Genomic DNA, 23,947 nt, shown 5'->3' with positions numbered 1-23,947 from the left:
CTTATGTTACGAAAGAAGAAACATCTCAAATTAATGCCCTAAGCTTCTACCTTAATTAAGGAAAATAGAAAAATATAACTTAAAGTAGATTGAAGGAAGAAATAAAAAGATGAACACAAATCAATTAAATAGAAAATGGACAGACAGTAGAGAAATCAAATCAAAAGCTGGTTCTTTAAAAGAGAAAATTGATAAGCCTTTAGTGAGACTAATTAAGAAAAAGAGAAGACCCCGTTACCAGTATCAGGAATGGAAGAGGTGTCATCACTGTAGAGAGTATAGATATTAAAAAGATAATGTGCATATCTTTATGCCAATAAATTCAAGTTTAGGTGAAATGGAAAAATTCCTTGGAACGCACAAATTTCCAAAGCTGACTCAAGAAGCAATAGAAAGTGTAAGTCACTGTATATTAGTTAAAAAAATGATTGATTCTCTATAGAGAAGCTCCAGGCCCAGGCAGCTTCACTAGTGAGGTCTGTCATATTTAAGGAAAAAAGTACCAGTTGTACGCAAAAATTTTTAAAAAAATGGAGGAAAAGGGAGTATTTAACTCTCTTTATGATATTAGATAGACTCTGATGATAGAATCAAAGATACTACAGTAAAGAACACTACAGACTAATATCCTCATAAGTATAGAAGCAAAAATACTCAAAATATTAGCAAACAGAAACAAGCGATCTATAAGCAGAGTACTAAGTCATGAGCAAATGGTATTTATCCAGGCATGCAAGGGTGGTTAACATTCAAAATCTGAATAATTCACTGGACTGGTGGATTGTAAAAGAAAAACCATAATATAATCTCAGAAGCATTCTACAAAGTTCAGTAGCCATTCCTGAGAAAATGCACAGCAAACTGGGAATAGAAGGGAACTTTTTCAACCCAGTAATCAAGGGCATCTACAAAATCTTAAAGATAACATCATACTTAAAGTAGTATTGCCAAAAAACCAAACCAGAATCAAAGACCCTGATTCTTTTTATTATTATTATTATTATTTTTAAATGTTTTATTTATTTCTCAGAGAGAGAGAGACACACAGTGTGAGCAGGGGAAGGTCAGAGAGAGAGAGAGATACAGAATCTGAAGCAGCCTCTGGGCTCTGAGCTAGCTGTCAGCAAAGAGCCTGACGTGGGGCTCAAACCCACGAACCGTGAGATCATGACCTGAGCCGAAGTTGGATGCCCAACCGATGGAGCCACCCAGGTGCCCCAAAGACCCTGATTCTGATCAAGCATCTTCTAGAGAAAATATGGAAGACAGGGGAACATGTTAAAAGATTGCATGTGGATGCGGTTAGCAAAATCCAGAGAGTGGGAAACTATGGAATTAAGCGTTCCAGTTTCTTCAACAGTGAACTTCAAGGAAAATAAAGGTTTGAGAGAGGTGAAGGCAAAACCTATAAATTAAAAGAGAATTAAGGGACATGTCAGCCAGCTCCAATATGTGGCCCTTCATTGGATCTTCGATTTAGTCACATGAAATGTAGAAAAAGCAAAAACAAAACAAAAACAACATTTGACATTTATGAGACCTTTTGAAATCTAAACACTGGATATTTCATACTAAGGAATGATTGTTAATTTTTTAAAAGTATGCTAATGAAGTTGTGGTTATGTTAAAAAAGACTATTATGCATATACTGAATTTTTATAAATGAAATATTCAAAATCTGAGATTCGTCTCAGAATTATTCTGTGTATAGGGAAGTCAGTGGGAATATAGGTGAGAAAAGATTGGTGATGATTTGGTAATTAATGAGGCTGATTAATGGATGTAGAGTATGGATTATATTCTCTAGTAGAGAGAATATTGGATATATTTTTAAATTTCATATTAAAAGTTTAAAAGTTACCATAGTTATCAGTTATTGGCCATTTGCATATTTGGGGACATTTATAAATATTAACATGTAAGTTTCATAGAAATTGCATGGTTTTTCAAAGATGAAAAATGAACGTCAGACGTTTGAAGCATGGGTAGGGTCACACCTTAAGTGACAGTCAGAATTGGCAATCCAAATTTATCACATGGTAGGTTTCATTTCTCTTTGGCTGGGCGGTGCTGACTCCCATATATTAAGCTGCTTTGTCTTCCTGTTTCTTCTTGTCTTTTATATTGATGTTTATTTCAAAGAACATAGAGGTGCCATTTTCAAACAGCCCAGTTTTTTTTGCCAGCAGTGAATACCTGTCTCTCAGTAATGGGCAGGTTGCAACATTTTCCCTTTAGATTTAGAAAGTTGGCATATTCTTCCCATTTCTGTATTATTCTGAAAAATAAAAAGGCTGTATTTACCCAGAGAATTAACTTTTTGTGCTTTGTCTTTTCTGCCACTTTCACTGACAAACTGGTGCTTGACTGACATTTTTTCCCCACTAATTTATGGGATAAAACCGTTGACATAAAATGTCTGTAATTGACATTCTTTAAAATGTCAATTCTCTAAAACATGTTATTTTTACCTTTTTTTTTTTTTTTTTTTTTTACAGGCTTTGGTTGGAGAGAAGGCTTGTTATCAGTCCATCAGTAGTTATGGTGGTCAGATCTTTTATTTGGGGACAAAAGTAAGCTCTTCCACTCTGTGACTTGATGTTTGTTTGTGCCAGGATAGTTGCGGCCAAAGGGGGTTGCTGGTAAAGAGAGCAGTGTGTTACAAAGTGCATATTGATCAGCAGGAATGTAACACTTTGAGGGTGTGTGTGTGTGTATTTTATTTTTTTAGGGGATTTATTTTTTAGTAAACACTGTGCCCGTTGTGGGGCTTGTATTCACAATCCTCAGATGAACAGTTGCATGCTCCACTGACTCAGCCAGCCAGGCGCCCCTCCCTTTCAGGAGTATATAGTTGTGATTTGTAGCTAATTCATTTTGTCTACTTTCAGTCATTGTTACTTTCATTTAGGTTCTAGTATGCTTATTTTCTTGATTCAAGTATATAGTTTCATAATCTTTACATTTATGGTTTCAAGACCAGGAAGATAGCTTATCATGTATATTTGTCATGTGATTAAGATGTCCTTTAGCTTAGATCAGCTTAGGATATATTAAAATGCATTGAGGTATTTGACTTCAAATAGAGTCACTGGAATAGGAGCTTGTTTGTATATCAATTTGTTCCTTGCTTTTTTTTCTCTCAACGTAGAGAAATATTCATTATTAAAATTCAAAATATTACAGGGATTTGGGGCATTCTTTGTTTCTTGTCTGTGCAAATAACTCTTTGTACTGTAGACTTACCTTTAAATATTTGTTTGACTTACTCTTTAATGTGGGCACTTGAAAACCCTTTAGTAAATACTTCTAATTGTACTATGAAATATTTTACTTAAAGAGATGTAAAATGAGATGCGGGACTGGGACAAATGTGTCTCCCAGACAAGGCTGTTCAAGATGATCATTTTAATTATTGCTTCTTTATTTTCCAGTCTGTTTATGTGATGATGCTGAGAAGCTGGAGAGAGGTGAGTTGAAAGTAATTTTATATGTTAGAGCTGTTGAATTGATTAGCATCTTAACATTCTGTTTTGACTTTGCAGGAAAAGATAATTTGGATTTGTGCTTTTTAATTTCAGAAGTACACGTCAGAATCATTGTAACTGTTAGGTATTTGATTTGCTAATACTGACTATAAATTAGGATTAGATTTAGCTACAAGTCAGGAAATTTAAGATAACAGTGACTTCAATAAGATTTCTCTCTTATGTAGGGGCGCCTGGGTGGCTTAGTCGGTTAAGCGTCCGACTTTCGCTTAGATCATCATCTTGTGGTTTGTGGGTTCGAGCCCCACGTCGGGCTCTGTGCTGACTGCCAGCTCAGAGCCTGGAGCCTATTTCAGAGTCTGTATCTCCCTCTCTCTCTGACCCTCCCCTGCTCACGCTGTCTCTCTCTCTCTCTCTCCTAGAAATAAATAAAAATTAAAAAAAAAAGATTTCTCTCTTATGTAAAAAACAATCTGGAGGTAGGCAGTCTGTGGTCTTTAATATACTGTCCTCTTCCACCATTCTTGTGTGTGGATTCTAGTCTCAAGGTCATTTAATGTTCCAGGATGGCTGCTGGAGCTCCAGCTGTTAAGTCCGCATTCAAGGAAGGAGGAAAGGGAAGAGAAGGGCTGGCTCCTGTCTTTTAAGGTTATCCCCGAGTAAGAACAAACAACATTTCCACTTGTCATTGGCTAGAACTTAGTCATATGGCCCCAAGTGTCTACAAGGGAGTCTTAGAAATGCCCTTTTGCTGGTATATTGCTGTCTCACGTAAACTTGGAATTTGTTACTAAGGAGGAGGGAGTGGGGGCACCTGGGTGACTCAGTCTGTTGAGCATCTGACTTGGGCTCAGGTCATGATCTCATGACTCCTGAATTCGAGCTCCACTCCAGGCTCTGTGCTGACAGCTCAGAGCCTGGAACCTGTTTCAGATTTTGTGTCTCCCTCTCTGTCTCTGCCCCTCCCCCATGCACAGTCTGTATGTCTCTCTCTCCCCCCTTCAAAAATAAATAAAAAAATTAAAAAAATTTAAACAGGAAGAGGGAGTGAATGGATGTTGTGATAAACAACTAGCCGTTTCTATTACAGTGACATTCCAGCTGTTTCTTCTTTTCATATTTAGTGTACTAGCCCGTACAGTCACGATACTATCCAGTGCTTTAAGAAATTATTTTTCATAGAAATAAGATAGTCACATGATTATTGGAATAAATATTAGCTGTTAAGCAACAGCTTCTGAAAAGGTATTAGGTAGAATTCCTATTCTAGTTGGTCAGACAAAGGGATTAACTTCCCTCATATATTCATTTTAGAGAGTGGATCATCTCCTGAAACAAGATTGTCTTACAGAAGCCTTGGCTCTTGCATGGTCTTTCCATGAAGGAAAAGCAAAAGCAGTAGTGGGTAAGTTAACAGAATACTAGTGTAGTGGACATGTTTTTTCTTCAGTAGAGAAAAGGAATACTTATCACTCATAAAACATTTTTTAGCATAGTGTTCAGATACTTTCTAAACAAGATGTTATTAAACCTTACAGACTTCCAGTGAAAAGGTTAATGACAAATACAGGATATAGAGTTTTAAATGTTGCTTTTAAAATTCTTTAATTTCATAAGGAAAAGTTAATGTTGGAATAAAAAGAAAGTATGTTGATAGGTTATCTTATTATAGCATATTAGCCAACACTTTGATGTCTAAGGATTGTTATAATTTGTCTTTGTTTAGCACACTATGGATTTTGTTTTTATGTTGAATTTTGCTTCTCTGCAGGATTATCAGGGGATGCCAACAAGCGAAAGGCTGTTGTTGCAGATCGGGTGAGTATTTTAACGGGGGTTTTACTAGGGTACAGAACAAATTTGCTTTTGGTATTAGCTAATGATTTTGGGACATGATTGGGTAAATGGCTACAGTCAAGGAGAGAGTATATAAAAAAAATGTGTGTAATTCCCTGGTGTCATCTTGAATGCTTTTAAACTTTCTTCTTATCACCTTTCCTTTTTTCCTTTTCTCACTCCCTTATGAAGATGATAAAATTGTAAAGAAAAAAAAGCCAAAAGACAGCAGAAAGGAGGAGGGAGAAACTCAGGGATCTGGATTTTTCTGAACCTGATTATATATAGCCCATAGAAAGTTGACATTTGTTAGTTTTTATAAACAGGTAGGTAATTATGAAAAGTACTACACATGTAAGTGCTTGTGTTGCCTGAGGTAGCAGAGATGGCTGATTTTATTATTGTTAAGTAGCATTAATATGATTAATGCCAGCATTTAATATTGGCTTTGTTTTCCTAATCTAGGCTTGGTTGAATTAAATTCATTTATTATAGTCATTCTTCTGTGTTTTTATTGTGTAAGTGCATTGATAAAAATCACATTCCAAAATCAGTGTAAACATATAGAAAACATGGATAGAAATTGGTCACTCTTCAGACTCATGAGTAATTGTCTCAGTAATTAGCTAAAATACCTTAGGAATTTGTGTTCTATCTGTGTTCTTGAGGCAAAGACCTACAGCAGTGCTCTCTGAAGACCTAAACTTCAGTTTTTCATTTCCTGAGCAACAGAGGTACTACTGAGTCTAGAACCTGGAGATTAGCAAATCAGTACTAGCCCTGAGGCTGCAAGAAATTAGTCTGAGGTTAAAAATATTGGGAAATAAAACCACTAAAAATTTTAAATTATGTATATATATATTTTTTAATTTTAAGTTATGTTTTTAATAAAGCTCTATTTAGGAGGACCTGCATATGTTAAGTATTGAAAACTTTTAGAGATGTGTTTTGATTTTCTATACAAGGCTGTTTTCTTACAGATGGTAGAAATCCTATTCCACTATGCAGATCGAGCTCTGAAAAAGTGTCCAGACCAAGGAAAAATCCAAGTGATGGAGCAGCATTTTCAGGTACACCTTTGCATGTGCTTCTAATAGATATTGCTATTAGGTCTAATACTGCTCTTTTATATTACTTGAGAATAGGACTTTCATGTTTTGTTTAAACATTTTCAACATTCAGAACTTTATTGCAGGGCTTTTGGAGCATTCTGAGTAATGAAATTTTGAAGTAATAGGTCACATGGGAACAGATGGTAAAATGTGGAATGTTGATGCTTAGCTCTAGTGCTGTGTGGAAGGCAAGGATGTGTGTATGAGGATACATACCTGTGAATTGACCCCTCACAGTGGCTGACACCTTGCTGATGACTAACGTTTATGTTAACTAACTAGGCTAGTTGGAGAAGAGGTGTACCACCAAGGTTTAAATTTAGTTCTCCTAGGAGTACCTGTGATTCGACAACAGATTGGTTACCTTAAGAAAAAAAATCTCTAAAACAACTAAGATCTTTAGTTTCTCTTGGAACTCTGAAAATGGAAGTCAAGGAACCGTTTAAAAGACCTGTACAACTTCTATCATGTGAGTTTTACTGTTTGTAGTGATCACCAGTTATATTTATTACAAATTCTGTTTGTCCTTCTCCATTTTTTAGAGCTCCCTCACCTCTTCCTTCCCTCCACTTTGAACAAATATTGGAGGGTCTCAGACAGGAATCAGAGAACATTTTCTAAAAAGGGCCACGATGGGCAAATTTAGGCTTTGCTGGGACCATATGGTCTCTGTTGAATGTTCCTCTTTGATTTCTTTGTTCTTCTTCTTCTTCTTTTTTTTTTTTTAAGAACCTCAAAAAATGTAAAAACCATTCTTAGCTATGAGCCCTTCAGAAACAGGCTTTGGGCAGGAGTATGTACCTCTCGGTCTTCTATGTACTACGCGCTGGACATGTAGTGTGTAAAATAGGTATGGTCCTTGCTATCTTAAAGTTTGCAATCCAGTCTAAATTATTTTTCTTGTGTACATTAATGAAAATATTTAGAAGAAATCTAAGGGTTTTGAGGTTCTGAAGAGCAGGCACAGCTTATGTATTTCCATATCTCCATTTGATGCTTGGAGCTTTGGAAGACAAGGCTAGATGCCACAGGTAAGAGATGGGAGGTATGAGAGGAAGATTTGGTTTCCGGAGCTGTACTCTTTAATGTCACAGTAGTGGGCTTCTGGCAGTGTAACTTTCATTACTGGTTGGCTGCAAGCTCATTACATTTATCAATAAAATAGAGAAATAAGTCCCAATAAAGTTACAGAAAAAGATAATATAGGAGAAAGGCATATGGCAGAAAGAAAGCACATGGGAACAATACTGTTTGGCAGCAATATCTTGTATATAAATTTTGTATACCATTGCGGTATATATACAATACAATATTTTAACAAGGGGATGTCTGTTACCTTGAAGTTATGGGATGGTATTTATGAAAGAACTCTGGCCATTGGAAGGTACACCTTGTTGGGAAAAAAAAACAAACCCCATCTAATTGCGGACCCTGGGAGGGGCTAATGCAGGATGTGTGTATGTGAAATACAGAAACCACCGTGCTGGGGAAGGATATGGAAGAGCTAGAAGAGGAAAGGGAAAAAAGTGATGCTCTGGTGGAGAAACATGAAAGAATCTTGGCATGACAGGGACTATACATGATTGGTTTTTTTTTTTTTTTTTAATGTTTATTTATTTTGACAGAGAACATCAGTGAGAGAGGGAGCAGAGAGAGAGGGAGAGAGAGAATCCCAAGCATGGGAGTTGACCTCACAAACCATGAGATGATGACCTGAGCTGAAATCAAGAGGCAAATGCTTAAACAACTGAGCCACCCAGGCGCCCCTCTAGACGATTGCTTCTAATACAGTTTATAAAATTTACAGAGAAACAAACTGTGGTAGTAATTTGTTGTTCAACTGTCTAGATATACGTTGTAAGTTTCATTCTGCTAAAAGAGTATCTCCTACAATTTTTTGATTTATTAATGATTTGTCTCAAAGAAGGAAAGGAAACACTGGTGAACCATTATTCTGGATTTACTTTTTACCAGTGCTTGGGGGAATAGAATGGATAGACCCCTAAGGGGGAGAAATAGCACTTTATTTTAAAGATTGTAATGTTGAAAAATAGGCTCAACTTGAATCCTTTATTTAGAAAGCACATGTTTCAGAAGGAAAATATGGGTACAGCCTCATGGTTATAGGCCTCAAAATACAAATGGATTTACAAAGAACAGGAAATTCTTAAATTTTGACATAATAACCACAAAAATTCAAAGAGAAAGGAAATGGGGAGGAATGTTGAGAGAAGTATCTGCCTGCAAAGCACAAAACAGCTACAAAAGATGGAGAGAGACAAATAATCAAAGATGTATGTAAAAAGCAGCATGAACCTATAAGACTGTAAGAAAGGAAAATAATACCTGGATTGTGCCTACTAGCCTGCTAAGGGTTACAAAAAATGGGATTGTGACCAAGATTCACGAGTGTGTACTACATGCCAAGTACTATGTGAAGTTTTTTTTTTTAATTTAACTTTTATTTAATTCTCACCACAACCTCGTGGAGATAGTTTTTTTTGTTGTTAATTTTTTAAAAAATTTCTGAAAGAGAGAGAGACAACGTGAGCAGGGGAGGGTCAGAGAGAGAGGGAGACAGAATCTGAAACAGGCTTCAGGCCCTGAGCTGTCAGCACAGAGCCCGACGTGGGGCTGGAACCCATGAACTGTGAGATTATGACCTGAGCCGAAGTCGGACGCTTAACCGGCTGAGCCACCCAGGTGCCCCGATAGATACTGCTTTTAATCCCATTGCCTAAATGAGGAAAGTTAGGTTGGGAGAAATTAGGTGATTTTCCAAGGTAACACTGCTGGTAACTGTTGGGGTCTGTACGGCAATCCAGGCCTTTCTGACTTCAAAGCCCAGCTCTTACCTAACTAGTGTTCTGTATGGTTATTTTCAGAACAAGTGCAAGGAAAGGATTGGTGAGAAAGAGTGATGTTAATAGGTGATCAAGGATGAGAATGAGAGCAAACATCTAGGCCATTTAATGCTTACTGTGTGATACGCATTGTTAATGATGCTTTACACATCTTAACTCATTTAATTCTTTCATAACTGTGTAAGATGGGTACTTTTACTATTCATATGTATAGATGAGACTGAAGCACAGAGAAGTTAAGTAACCTGTTCCAGGTTATACAGTTCATAAACGATCTTGCTGGGATTAGAATCCAGGAAGTTGGGCTTCAGGGTCCACATCTGGATTGCTATACTCTACTAAAGAACAACACTTCTTATTTTGCTTCCATTTTCATGAGCAAAGAGATAGTCTTTAAAGTGAAGTCTAATTAAAAATATATTAAAAAGCTGAAACCCAGCATATGTGATAGTTGCATAATTGTTTAAATCTCAAAACTCAGTGGAATTATAACCCAGCATACTGTTTGAACAATCTACGTCACTATTCATAATTTTTAAGTAACTTTGGATCAGTTTTTAAATAAAGGATATTCAGTTAAGCATGGATGCCTCATCAGAGGAGACACAGTTTATTTCACTTGGGAGGACAGTTTTCTTCTGGAAAAGATGATCTTCAGCCCATTAGGATGAGTGAAATCTATGAATGGTTGGGTATGAATCTGCCATTTTAAGTGTTTAATCTTAAATATTTAATCATGAAATAATTAGGTTGACTCTTAAAAGAGTTTTTCTTTTAAAAGGAAGAGGGGACTTAAGAAACTATCCACTGATAGTTCCAGTGTGGTTTATGAAGGTTTTCCATGAGCTTGCTTGAAAATGACCATGTTCAACTCATAAATTGCCTTTTTGAAAGGGAATCTGAGGACAGCATATTCATGGAAAGCCTATTACATGATAATCTTGATTTCATTAAAACATTTGTCTAAATTTTCCATTATCCTAATGGCTGAAATAGATTGAAGAGTAGTAAATAGATAAGTAAATAGTAAGTAGATTTGCAGCAAGATAAACATCCTTACCAAAGAGTATTCTTTGGTGGTTTAGGATTAATTAAATTTTTAGAGCTCTTTCATATGCAATTTTTTATAATTGATTTGGGTGAAGATTTAATGAGTGGCTTGCCAAATTTAGATGGCACCAAGAAGCAAGGTTCAAAATGATCTTGACAAAATGGAGTGAAAATTGTTAAGAGATAAAATTTAACAAGGATGAACATCAAGTCTGCATTAGATCCAAAGAATTTAATTACATGCATACTGGTTTGGGAAGATCTAGCTGGACAAGATTTCAATTGACCACAAATTTAGTATGAATTAATAGTATGTTAAGGCCCAAGATAAAGGAAAGTAATAGTTCCATTGGGCTATCTGTTGGAAATAAAAGCTCTGAGATACTTCTGACAGATTCAGCTACATCCCACAATCAAGATGGTATGAGATTTAAAATACAATTGAAAAAAAATATAGTTGAGTGGTTTAATCTGAGGAGTCAGAAAGTGGAAACATGTCTGCTTTCACTTGATGATGGGCTGTGAAACAGGGGGTTTACTGTATCATAGCAAGAGGAGGGCTAGTGTAAGTGGGTGGAAATTAGGAGGTGTATTTCAGTCTACAATTACCCAGGGATAATGTAAAAAAAAGCTCTTGGATTTATGTGCCTCCTACTGTTGAATGTATTGAAATAAAGGGAGGAAGAACAGCCGACTAAAGACTTTCTTTGTGAGGTGGGAAGATCTGATATTCTGTATCAGTGTGAAGAAATGATTGTTGGAAACAGATAACCTCTAATCTAGTTAGTTGAAATTTCTGGGAAGACTGGTTTCTATTTCAGTCAAAATACTGAGAATTTATGTTTTACCAGCAGGTGGCACTCATGCCTGCTGCCTCAATTTTAATTTTTACCTTTGATGACAAGCCACACCTTTTCCTTAGAGTCAGGATATATAATACCATTCAATATTTTTGTCTTTCCCAAAGATCAGTCAATATTTTGTCCTTTTTTAACTATAGAAAGTAACTTTTGGATCTCATAATTTTTTGATAGGCCGTGGCTTTTATGTGAGAAAAGATTTGAACCTGTAACTATATATAGTAACTAGTAGGATTAAAAAGAATTAGAGCCACCACTGTTTTCTCAGCATCTGGTTTAGTGCCCTTCAATTAGAGAAATATTTGTTGATGGATTTTTAAAAAAATATGTATATTGTATACAGTGTTTATCTTGGGCGTAGGTGGCCTTTTTGGTTTGTTTAAGTAGTCTCGGTGCCCATCATGGGGCTTGTTCAAGTGTTTCTTATTCTACCAGCTGAGCCAGCCAGGTGCCCCTTGGGCATATGTTTTAAACCTAACTCTGGAAGGTTTGAACTGAGAATAGAACTTAGTATAATCAATATGGAATTTCATACACATGACTAATATTTTTATGTGCTATGTGTCTGGCAAGTATCTCATTTAATCTTCATAATGTACTAGAGAAGTAGTTATTATTTATCTTCATTTTAAAGTGTTTGTAGGTGTAAACAGACACACAGGGTTGGATAACTTGCCTAATGTCATACAACCAGTAAACAAAATCACAATAGGCACCCAGGCTGTCTTGCACAAGGAGTTTTGAGCCTACACTCGGCTAGGTTTCATGCATACTTTATTCTTCGGTAATCTCAGACCAATATGTTGTTAAGTAGCTCAGTTTGAAATAGAGGGGATTAAGTAATATATAAATTTTAGGAAGATACTGAAATGTATAAAACATAAAAATACAAAATGAATGCATATTAGTATGATCATGGTAATCATATTTGAATGATTGTGGATCATTTTATTCTTCATCTTACTGGACCTCCATAGATTGAACACAGTTAATGACTTCTTGAAACTGTCCCTTTGGCTTCTCTGGTATCAGAACTGTCTATTGAATCATATGAATCAAGCTAAAAGGATTTGAAAAATAATATAATTTTAAAAGCTCTTAAAAGTAAAGCCTTACATTAAGGGTTCTCAAGCTTTGCTTTCTGCTTCATTTCTACCTCTATGAGCAGCAGATCATGCAAGGCCATTGTTATAGCTGCTGTTACCATGTTTTTGAATTAGGAGTTCATGCCAAAGAGTGGACAGACTCTAAAAGCTAAACACCAAGTGAAGCAATAGGAGCCTTCTTTGTCTAACTCCTGTTTCTCTGAGATGATTTGAATAAGTATTGGTGTCTGGCACATCACCTGATTCCTGAGGCTTAATAAGAGTGTTGGTTCTGGGGAGTCAAGTCTTTACTAGAAGATTATTTTTTCATCATACCTGGAGTGGGGGGAGGAAAAGTACACATATACACATACACGTACAGAGAAATACCTATATCTGGTGTCTGTGTACTAATATAGCTACTAATGGTGTCTGTGTACTAATACAGGAATATAGCTGCCTAGTTCTGATAGCTCACAGAGAAAGATCTATTGATCTATCTGTATATGTGTATGTGTGTGTTTAGGAATGTTTATCTACTTTGCTGTGCGCGCGTGTGTGTGTATATATATACACACACATACATATATGTATGTACATATGTAAAATTTTAACAAGCCCTACAATGAATATGTACACATATACACATACATATATGTATATATCTATGTACATACATACATATACATGTACATGTATATGTATATATGTATTCATTGTAGGGTTTGTTAAAATTTTGCATCATTTTCAAACAATGCAGTTTTGATTGCCTGATTGACTTCTAGAATATAAATTATGAGAATTAATGCTGTTGCTCCAAAAAGCAAAGGAATCTGTGTCTTCTCATTTCTTCTCACATCATCCTTATGAAAGAGGGAAAGCCAGAAATTATATCTTCAGTTGGCAGATGGTAGGATAATCACAGTGCAATAAAATGATCTATTCACTGATTCAAACAATTGACAGGCTTAAATTTAGACTTTCTCTCTGTCAGTTTAGTGTTTTATTAACATATATATATTGCCTTTCTTAGTTTTAAATATACACAAATATATTACAAGAGAAGCAGTTCACCTAGACCAGTTGATAGGACTGTGCATTGAAGAAGAGATTAGAGAAATATTTGCTTTTTCTTTTTTTGATTTTAATTTTGGAGACCAAAAATTCAGCCATTTTTTTTAAAGAGGCATTCTGCAAGCTTTTGAGACTAAGAGGAATATTCTTAAAGCAGGTATTGCTTACCGTGTTTGCGCTGAAAGACTTCAGGCACATAGCCATAAGCAGCACAGAGGACAGGCAGAAGGGTCAGAAGTTTGCATGTAGACCCTTGATATCTCTGTAGCCTGTGGAGAAGCATGTGTCTCTCCAGACCCAGGTCTGGCTGGATCAACTGAGGGTTTTGCTTCAGGAGAGAAACCTGTTCCTTTTCCGTTCTTTCTTTTAGGGCTCTTGTGAGAGCAGCGTTCCCAATGGGTTAAGCGGGGTAATTATCTGAGCTTGGGCAGCAGCTGCCAGAGGTAATTGTATACTAGTCCTTGCAGTTGGAAGGTAGAGATCTAACTGGTCCCATCTGATTTTCAGGTGTCTAGGAGATTGCCACCAGGGATAATCCACCAGACAAGCTGCCTTGTCTCTAGATTCTGGAAAGGCAGGTTTAATGTATGGAAATAGGGGCGCCTGGGTGGCTCAGTCGGTTAAGCATCCGACTTCGGCTCAGGTCATGATCTCGCGGTTCGTGAGTTCAAGCCCCGCGTCGGGCTCTGTGTTGATAGCTAGCTCAGAGCCTGGAGCCTGTTTCAGATTCTGTGTTTCCCTCTCTCTCTGACCCTCCCCTGCTCACGCTCCCCTGTCTCTCTCAGAAATAAATAAAACAGTAAAAAATGTATATATGGAAATAGATTTGGTTTTAAGTATAATTTTATCTTGTTGATAGTTCTAAATGTTCAAAATTGATAAGGACCTGGTTTCTTCAGGAAGCCAGATTGGAAGCATTAATTTGAATGGTTTAGCTCGATTTAAGTGAGTTGAGAACAGTTAGGGACAGGCGTGAGAACTATATGTATCCTCTTTCTTTTTTCTTTGAATTAATTTTGTTTGTTAGTTTTGGGATAATTGTAGATTACATTCAATTGTACGAATACAAGGAAATCCCAGGTTCCTTTAACTCAGTTTTCTCTAGTGGGAACATCTTATAAAACTGTAGTACAACTGTATAATCAGGATTTTGACCAATACAGTAAAGATACAAAACATTTCCATCACCTTAAGGGCCCCTCAGTTTGCCCTTTTACAGCCACAACTTCTTTCCTCCCGTCTATCCCTTCCTTAGGCCTTACCAGCCATTAATTATGACCATTTCTATGATTTTTGTCATTTCAAGAATGTTATGTAATTGGAGTTATATAGTATGTAGGCTTTTGGGATTGGCTTTTTTTTTTTTAACTCAGCATAATTCTCTGGTGATTCATCTAGGTTATTGCATCTGTCAGTAGTTTGCTGCTTTTTATTTCTAAGTTGGATTCCCTTTCTAATCTTCATTTAGATTAGTACTGTAATTTTGCCTCGACCATAAAAGTTAAGAAAACTTAAGACAAGGAAAGTCTATTAACTTTTACCCTTTATTTTTGCTTATCATCTTCTTTCAATGTTCCAGGGTATCCATTCTTTTTGTTTTCTTTCTGTTTAGAAAACTTTCATTAGCCATTCTTTGGGAGGGAGTTTTGCTTGCAGTAGAGTCTTTTCATCGTAGAATGTCTTGATTGTCCCTTCATTCTTAAAGGATATTCCACTGAATTTAGTATTGTAGGTTGACAGTTACTTTCAGCACTTGAAAAATACTGCTCTACCACTTGCCCTGGCCCCCATGGTTTCTGATGAGAAGAAATCCAGTCATTAAGATTGTTTCTCCCTGTAGCTAAGGTGTCATCTCTTTCATGCCATTTTGAAGATTTCTGGGAGTTCTTTTGGTCTTTAGTTTTCATAAGCTTGAAAATGTGTTTGGTGTGGATTCCCTTAGACTTACCATATTTGCATAAATCTGTGTATTTATATCTTTTGCCAAATTTGGGATATTTTTGGCCATTATGTCTTTGAGTACTTTTTCAGTTCTATTCTCTTTTCTTCTGAGACTGTTATGATGTGTTAGGTCTTTTGTTCTAGCCCCACAGGTCCCAAAGTGTTCCATTTAATTTGTTTTCAGCCTGTTTTCTTCTTCAGATTGGGAATTTCTGTTGTTTGTTTGTTTCTTCCTGTTCACTCATTTTTCTCCCTCTGAACCATCTATTCTGCTGTTGAGTCCTTTGAGTTCTTTAAAAATTCATTTATTGTATTTTTCAGTTCTGAAATTTTCATTTGGTTCTTCTTTATGTATCTTCTATTTCTGTGATGAAACTGTGTATATTCATTTGTTTCAAGATTTTGATTACTTATTGAGATAGTTTTATCATGGCTGTTTAAAAAATCTTTGTTAGATCGTTCTGACATCTGTCATTTTAGTGTTGGCATCTATTATCACTTTATAATTCAGTTTGAGATCTTTCTGTTTCTTGGTATGATTTATGATTTTCTTTTGAAATCTAGACATTGAGGATGTCCAGATCTTACTGTGAACCTCCAGATCTTATTTAAACTTTCTGTTTTAACCGCTTTCTTCTGATACCACTCTCATAAGGGAAGGGGTCCTACCTTCTTACTGTTAAGTGGGTGGGGGGAGGAAGTATAGGTTCCCTTTTCAACCTCCATTGACACCTGATAGAGAGTGCTCATCCTCACTGCTGGACAGAGATGGGGGTTCCTGCCCCTTACTAGGACTTCTCTGATACTTCACTGACTAGTTAGGGCTAGGAATGTCTCAGTGCTGCTCCCCATAGGGTCTCCATTGACACATGATGAGAGTAGCCTCACTACGTGCTGGACAGAGCATTGCTCAAAGTTCTGATTCTTTTATAAGTCTCCTCTGACACCACTCCATTGGGCCTCATTACATGAATTCCACTAGCACTCTCCATGGGGGAGGAGTAGGGGTTTGTTACTGCATTCTTAGGACTCAATGGAATCCCGACTTTCATAGACTTCTCTGGTAACATCCTGCTCAGTGGAGGGAGGATGGGGGTACCTTGTTATGTGCTGTGGAGAGTGGAAATCTAGGTTTTCCACACAGCTTTTGCTGGCACGAGTGAGTGTATTAGTCAGGGTTTTTCAGAGAAATAGAACCAATAGGCAATATAGAGATGTCTCCCCCCTCCCTCCCTCTTTCTCTCTTTATGTGTATATAGAACCACATCACACAGAATTACAATTTTTGCTTCAACCACAAAATGTAACCATAAATTAGAAATAAAGAGATTGTAAGAAACTAGCTCACTTGATTTTGGAGGCTGAGAAGTCCCCAGATCTTCATGTAGCAGGTCAGAGCACCGGGAGAGCTAATGTGTAGTTCCAGCCCAACTCTGAAGGCCTGAGAACCAGGAGAGGCAGTGATGTAGTTCCAGCCTGAAAGCTGTCAGGCTTGAGACCCAAGACGAACAGACGTTTCCTTCCGCCTTGGGGAGGCAGTCTCCTGAATCTGCTCACTTATAGGTTAATCTCATTTAAAAATATGCTCGCAGACACACCAGAATAACGTTTGACCAAATATTTAGGCACCCTGTGGTCCAGGCAACTTGATACATCAAATTAACCATCACAGTGGGTGTAGGGGCATAGTTTTTTCTGTGGTGTTTGATCAGAATAGAGCAGGTTTTATTGTTTTTTTTTTTTTTTTTTTTACAAGGTTTTGTTTTGTTTTCGCTATATTCTTTCTTGTTTTTTGGCTAGAGAGAGTAGCTTTCATTGAGCCTTTTTTTATATGTGTGCTGAGCATTTCCAGGTTGCCCATCTTCTTCAGTTCCAAGTCTGGGATATATGGTAAAAAGGAACCAGGGAGCTCACCACCATGTTGTTCCTCAGGTCCTGAAATCCCTGGTAGGTCTGCCTTCTTCTTCCACCTTTCAGAGTCTTATGTTCGTGTTGTATATATTGTCCAGGGATTTTAGCTATATTTGTAGGAGAGAGAGGAAAAAATAGGTTGGTCTACCTCCCTGGAAAAGGGAGTCTCCTATGTGTACTCTTTTCAAGGCTTTTCAAGACACTGCAAGGTTCCTTGGATAAAGAAAGAGAAGGAAGTGAACAGAAATTTGGAATTGGAGAGAGTTTAGGCCAGGAGAACTAAGAAGTGCTGCAGGGAATGGAAGTTGGCCAGTGGCATATAGTAGAGACTTGCAAAGAAGTAATTAGAGTCTACACATGTATTCTGAGACTAAACCACTTGTAAAACTGTCACAGTTCTTAAATTTCTAATCTTCTCTGCTTAAAACCCCTTCATTGGTTTTCCATTATGTTAGAATAAAAGTCCAGAATCTTGCACATTGCCCCTTTGTCATCTACTGCCAGCCTTCTGTTTCTATGCTCTGGTCATACTGTCTCTCCCAGTCTTCAAGGTTCTCTGCTGTCTCTTATGTCTGGACCCTTGCAAGTTACTATTCCCTCTCACTGGATGGCACATTCATACCTGTAGTTTGCTTGGTCACTGCTGTCTCTCAGGTATTCACTTAAACGTCCCATCCCAAGGAAGGCAGACGGGTTAGTTAGGCCTCCTTCCTGTATGTTTCCTTGGCATTTCATATTTCTCATAAGTCTCATATCTTCATGATCCTTCATTGTTAATTTTTAAAAATCTTTATACCAGACTATAATATATGTCTGTCTGGTTAAGTCTGTATCATTAACACCTAGCAATGGCCCTGGTCTATAGTAGATGCTTTATATAAATATAGCTTACATAAATATGGCTTATACATATTTGTGTATATTCTTGTCTAAATGTTCTAGCCAGTTTTTCTATAGTGTTGAGGTTGACTACACATAGGTGTATTACCTGTATCATTCAATTTTTTTGTATTAAACATTTGTATCATTTAAAAATCAGAAAGTATACAGTGCCTGTGTGGCTCAGTCAGTTAAATGTCTAACTCTTGACTTCGGCTCAGGTCTTGATCCCACAGTTCATGAGATCGAGCTCTGCCTCAGGCTCTGTGCTGACAGTGTGGAGCCTGCTTGGGAGTCTCTCTCTCCCTCTCTCTCTGCCCCTCCCCTCTTGCTCTTTCTTACTCTGTCTCAAAATAAATATTAAAAAAAAATCAAAATATAAAAATGTATACAATGAAAAGTCGGCCACCTTGATTCCATCTGTCCAGTTCCCACCTGCCTTTCACCATTGTTACTAAGTTTTAATGTAGATTTCCAGATTTTCTTTACATAAATACAAGCAAATGTACACAGATTTAACCACCTGCACATTCATATTTTTTCCTTCTTTAACACAGATTTGTTTCTTGTGATTCTGTATTGCTTTCCTACCTAATATATCTTGGGAATCTTTTTATATTGATTCACAGAGAATGTCTTTTTTTTTCCATTTCGGTAGTTATTTTTGACACTATTGTAACTTTTTTTTTTTTTACTTCAGTTTCAGCTTGTTTCTTGTATATAGAAATGCAAATGATTTTAGTACATTGACCTTCCATCCTGCAACTGTGCTGAACTTGTTTCTTTTAATTTTTTTTTTATATTCCACCAAATTTTCTACATAGATAATCATGTTGTCTATAAATAAAGGCAGAATTATTTCTTCTTTTCCAATCTGGCCATCTTTTATTTCTCTTTCTTGCCTTATTACAGTGGCTCTAGTATTACCTCCAGTATGATGTTGAATAGAAACTTTGAAAGTTGACGTCTTTGTCTTGTTCCCAGTGTTAGTGGGAAAGCATCAGTCTTTGATTTATAAATATCATGCTAGCTATAGTTTTTCAAAGATGCACATTATCAGGTTCAGGAATTTCTATTCTTAATTTCCAAAGAAATATAAATGTTGTTGGCTTTGTCAAATTGTTTTTCTTTGTAGAGATGATCATATAGTTTTTCTTTTTTCATTTGTTAATATGGTGAATTATGTTGATTGGTTTTTGGATGTTAAACCAACGTGGCATACCTGGGAGAAAGTCACATGGTTATGATGTATTACCTTTTTTTATAAGGACATTTATGTTCACTACTAGGTATTTAACCAAAGGATACAAAAATACTTCCAAGGGTCACATGCACCTCCATATTTATAGCAGTGTTATCAACAATAGTCAAACTATGGAAGGAGCCAAAATATCCACCAACTAATGAATGGATAAAAAAGGAAGTGGTATCTGTGTATATGTGTGTGTAATAGGATATTAGTCAGTCATCAAAAAGAATGAAATCTTGCCAACAACAAGATTTACAGCAGTGTGGATAGAGCTACACAGCATGCTAAGTGAAATAAAAGGAAGACAAATACCATATGATTTACCCCTATGTGGAATTTGAGAAACAAAACAGTTCATAGGGAAAGGGAAAAGAAAAGAAGGAGGCAGGCCATAAGAGACTCTGAGCTATAGAGAATAAACTGATGGTTGCCAGAGGGAAGGTGAGTGGGAGATGGACCAAATGGATGATGGGTATTAAGGAGGGCACTTGTTGTGATGAGCACTCGGTGTTACATGTAAGTGATGAATCACTCAATTCTACTGAAATCAGTATTATACTATATTTTAACTAGAATTTAAATGAAAACTTGAAAGGAGTATCAAGGCCTTGAGTTTTCTTTGTAGGAAGATTTTAACTACAAATGCAGATTTTTTAGCAGGTTATGTATTTCTTCTATTTCTTCTTGAGTGAGAGTTGGTATTTTCTATCTTTAAAGAAATTTGGCCATTTCATCTAAATTGTCAAACTTATTGGGAAAAAGTTACTCGTGACATTTTAATTACCCTTTTTATATCTGGCAAATCTGTAGTGATGTCATCTCATCATTCTTTATTTTGTTAATTTCTGATTCTATTGTGGTCAGAGAACATATTTCGTATGACTTGAATCTTTTTAAATTTGAAACTTGTTTTATGGCCTAAAATACATCATCTATCTTAGTAAATGTTCTGTGTACTTGAGAAAATTATATATTTTGATGCTATTGGAGTGTTCTAAAAATGTCAATTTATAGACTTACTTAAGGCTATCAATTCAACATGTATCATTTTTATTGTTTTTATATATAATCTTTAATTCTGGCATTCTTTCTTTGAAGATCTTTAGAGAAAGCTTTCTGGCATTAAAACACAAGCTCTTAATGAAACCAACAAATGTGTAAGACAGTCTCTGTGACAACTTTGGGCTTGTGGCTTTGATTTTCAGTTCCCTTTTCACTTTTAGACTCTTGAGTGTTGCCCTCGCTTTCTTAGGAACTCAGCTGTGTATTGTAAGGAATGTTTATGAAATTTTCCCCCAGCATTTCTAGGGAGTTTTTTTTTCTCTCCAGATTATCTGGCCCACTGTACTCTCATGTAGGGTTGACAGTTGCTATAGCGTTAACACTTTTCACATGATTTTAATACGATTTAACACTTTTTTTTATTTTAGTTCATGTTTTTGAAGAATCTCAATACGATTTTAAATCTTGTTATAAGGAATATTGGTGACTAAAGGAAGCAGAATAGATGGGTCAAGTATAGTCCCATAAATCCTTTTAGGGTTGTAAGCCCTTCTGATACCTCTCTCAAATAACAAGGGTTCCTCGGTCTTATTTGTTCTGTCAAACAAGTGTTAGTGTATAGTATTCTCTTCTTCACATAGTGCCTTCTTCCTTGGTGGGATTCTTTCTGCCTAGAACCTAGACTTTTTAAAAAAAAATTTTTTATTTTTAATGTTTTATTTCTGAGGAGAGAGACAGCATGAGCAGGGGAGGGTCAGAGAGAGAGGAAGACACAGAATCTGAAACAGGCTCCAGGCTCTGAGCTAGCTGACAGCACAGAGACTGACGCAGGGCTCGAACCCACAAACCGTGAGATCATGACCTGAGCTGAAGTCGGATGCCCAACTGACTGAGCCACCCAGGCGCCCCCTAGGCTTTCTTTTTAAAGGAAACCATTTCCTTGCAGACAGCAGAAAATGAAAGAGTACCTCTGAAATCTAATGCCTGGTTACTTGACAGTTACCAGTAATAATAAGCTTCTGTTTCTCCCTCAGACTGTTTCTCTTGAAAAAGGCCAAAATCATGGGTTGCCATTCAGTTGTACAAGTCTGTACAAGATGAATTGAAAGCAGTCAAAATGTTATGAAACCGAGAAGTTAAATCAACCTTAAAAGAGTTTGGTGGGCTGTGACAAAATATGGACAGTCTTAATCACCTGAGCCACCGACAGGACCAACTCTGTTCTATTATCAACTTGATGTAGTCTTTTTTTCTTTTCCTTTGCAAATGTTCTTTATAAGGTTGTGAGGTAAATACATATTGGTCACCTAATATTTGTTATGTTATTGTAAATTCTTTATAAATTTGTAATATCTACCTAATATTTTATTTAAGGAGATTTACTTAACTGTTTTCCCATGTTGATTGTGCATTTAATTGCAAGTTCTTCCTCTTTCTTCTGTTGGTTCTGTTATAGGGCTGCAGTGAATACCTTAATGCATTAAACAGTTTTTCTTTCTTAAATGTATTTAGGATACATCTCCAGATAGAATTACTGGGTAAAAGTGCCTTCACATTTTTAAGACATGGCATAAAGCGTGGTAAAAAGTTATATTCTCCCAACAATCTACCAGTGTCTTAAGCAGACCACTTTGAGTATGTGTTGCGTCTAACCAGGGGACAAAGGGACAGAGCTGTGATGCTTTCTTTATGGTTTCTCTTCAGGACATGGTGCCTGTCATAGTTGATTACTGCCTGCTGCTACAGCGAAAGTAAGTATACTTACATGACAGATTCAATTATTTTGAACCCAGATTGCCTCTTGCTTATATTGTAATTTACTGTTAGGAATTCTATGAGTTGGGATTTTTTTAGTTAACTTTACAGAAATTTGATTCTTTAACAATTTTCAGTACATTTACCAGTAAAACTAACATTTCCAAAATAGGTGTGGTGGGTGTATCATCTGTGTGTTTGTGTGGCCGGATAGCGGAGGCACACATGGCTAACAACAGGGCAGTGCTACTAAAAGATCTTTACAGTGTATGATTCATGTCTGTTATATATATCCTCTATCATGAACTAGTACTGAAACACAGTATTACATACCACCCAAAACAGGCCAAAACTCAGAGTGCCTCTGGAGTGTTGGTTGAGTCTTCTGTTGAAAAGAAATAAGTATAGTTAAACTATCTAATTTTCATAATAGTGAGGTAGGTATTAACATCATCTTTATTTTACATAGGCAGTTGCAGAGGCAGAAAGCCATTAAATAATTTGCCAAAGCGAACTCCCTTCTTTTGAGGAGTGAAGATAGGACTCCAGTACAGACAGTTTGGCTTCTGAGTTCATGCTTTTAACCACAGGTTTGTTTCTGAGTGGTAGAGGACAACTGTGAGGACCCAGTGCAGCTTCTTCTAAACCCCTGTACAACCTGAGCTGACGTGTGGATTGATGTTCAAGTAGCCTGTGTCATGCTTTAGAAAGTATCGGTGAATGTTATCAAGAGGGCAGTTATTTGCTAGGTCAGACCTTTAAGTCATGAAGAGCTATAGCTTCTGTTCACTTAAGTTCATTCCAGTTTTTTAGCTGTACAGTGTTATATGTATGTAATTATCCAGTGACATACATTGTGTTCATGATTGGGATATTGTTGAAACGTTGCTTTGTGTTACACATTTTCTCCTCTATGAGGGCCTATGGGAAAAGTTTCCCTCAGGTCTAAGTGCCAGAAATACTTGTACATCTCCTGAATAGTATATCACAGCTCTTAGCTTTTTAGAAAACTGTGATTACTATACAATTTGCTGTCCATTAGCTAAAAGTGTAAAAAAGTGTGGGGCTGTTATATTAGACATTGGGTCAAATGTTCCCTTTTGTGTTCTAGATGGTGTGCTTTTATGCTTGCTTACTTCTCACCATACCGGCTTTGTTTTTCACCAGAAAGATCCTGTGTATGGGGTCAAATAGGCCAGTTGATCAACTTTGATTCTTTGTGTCTAGGTCATCTTTCAGTCTCCTTCCATTCCAAACATGCTATGATTAAAGGTAGATTAGGTATAAAAGTTGTGTGTATACTTTAAATAGGTCAGTGTCATCAGTCTCAAATGGTAGGGTTTTTATAGTTTTTTCCTTGAGTTGCCATAGACAATCAGGCTAAAAGGGCACAGTTCCCTAGGATAAATTGAAGCAGTAATTGTAAGATGTGCGTAGCTTCGTGCCAGTATGAATGTTTCTTCCTAAACTGCACCCTCCCTCTATGCCATCTTTGTTGGATTTGGTTCCATTTCTGTGTAAGTTCTTCTCTTTATATTCCCAGATTTCCACAGTATCTGTGACCTTAAGATTGCTTTAAGGAATGCTTAGATTATGCATAACACAAACACAATTTTACAAAACATAATGTAGCACTTCCGCTTCTAGAGTTCTCACTCAGACATTCAGTCTGGCCCCCAGAAGCTTTTCATATTAATGTCCTTTGATGGAGCACATTGTTTTCATAGTTAGTCCTTTTTCACATACTATTTCTTATGTGAGTCAAATCATAGACACAGCACATATTCTGAATTGATTTTAACTGAGTACTATGACCAATACCCTAAGATCACTGTTACTTG

The 23,947-nt window shown here is 36.6% G+C and overlaps 1 protein-coding gene across 1 annotated transcript in view; it reads left to right on the top strand.

Annotated features, from left to right (window-relative positions):
- The window catches only part of VPS8 (VPS8 subunit of CORVET complex), a 259,051-nt gene that overhangs the window by 55,977 nt on the left and 179,127 nt on the right, over positions 1 to 23,947 (top strand). The window contains exons 16-21 of the mRNA XM_077754439.1: positions 2,499 to 2,573; positions 3,435 to 3,470; positions 4,803 to 4,893; positions 5,260 to 5,306; positions 6,305 to 6,394; positions 22,056 to 22,102. Of these exons, the coding sequence (XP_077610565.1) occupies positions 2,499 to 2,573; positions 3,435 to 3,470; positions 4,803 to 4,893; positions 5,260 to 5,306; positions 6,305 to 6,394; positions 22,056 to 22,102 (386 nt within the window). The remainder of the gene's footprint in view (positions 1 to 2,498; positions 2,574 to 3,434; positions 3,471 to 4,802; positions 4,894 to 5,259; positions 5,307 to 6,304; positions 6,395 to 22,055; positions 22,103 to 23,947) is intronic.

This window comes from Crocuta crocuta, unplaced genomic scaffold (genome assembly GCF_008692635.1).
Source record: "Crocuta crocuta isolate KB4526 unplaced genomic scaffold, BGI_CrCroc_1.0 scaffold70, whole genome shotgun sequence".
Lineage (NCBI taxonomy): Eukaryota > Metazoa > Chordata > Mammalia > Carnivora > Hyaenidae > Crocuta > Crocuta crocuta.
The sequence above is the reverse complement of the archived record's forward strand: the minus strand, read 5'-3'. Positions and strand labels throughout refer to the sequence as shown.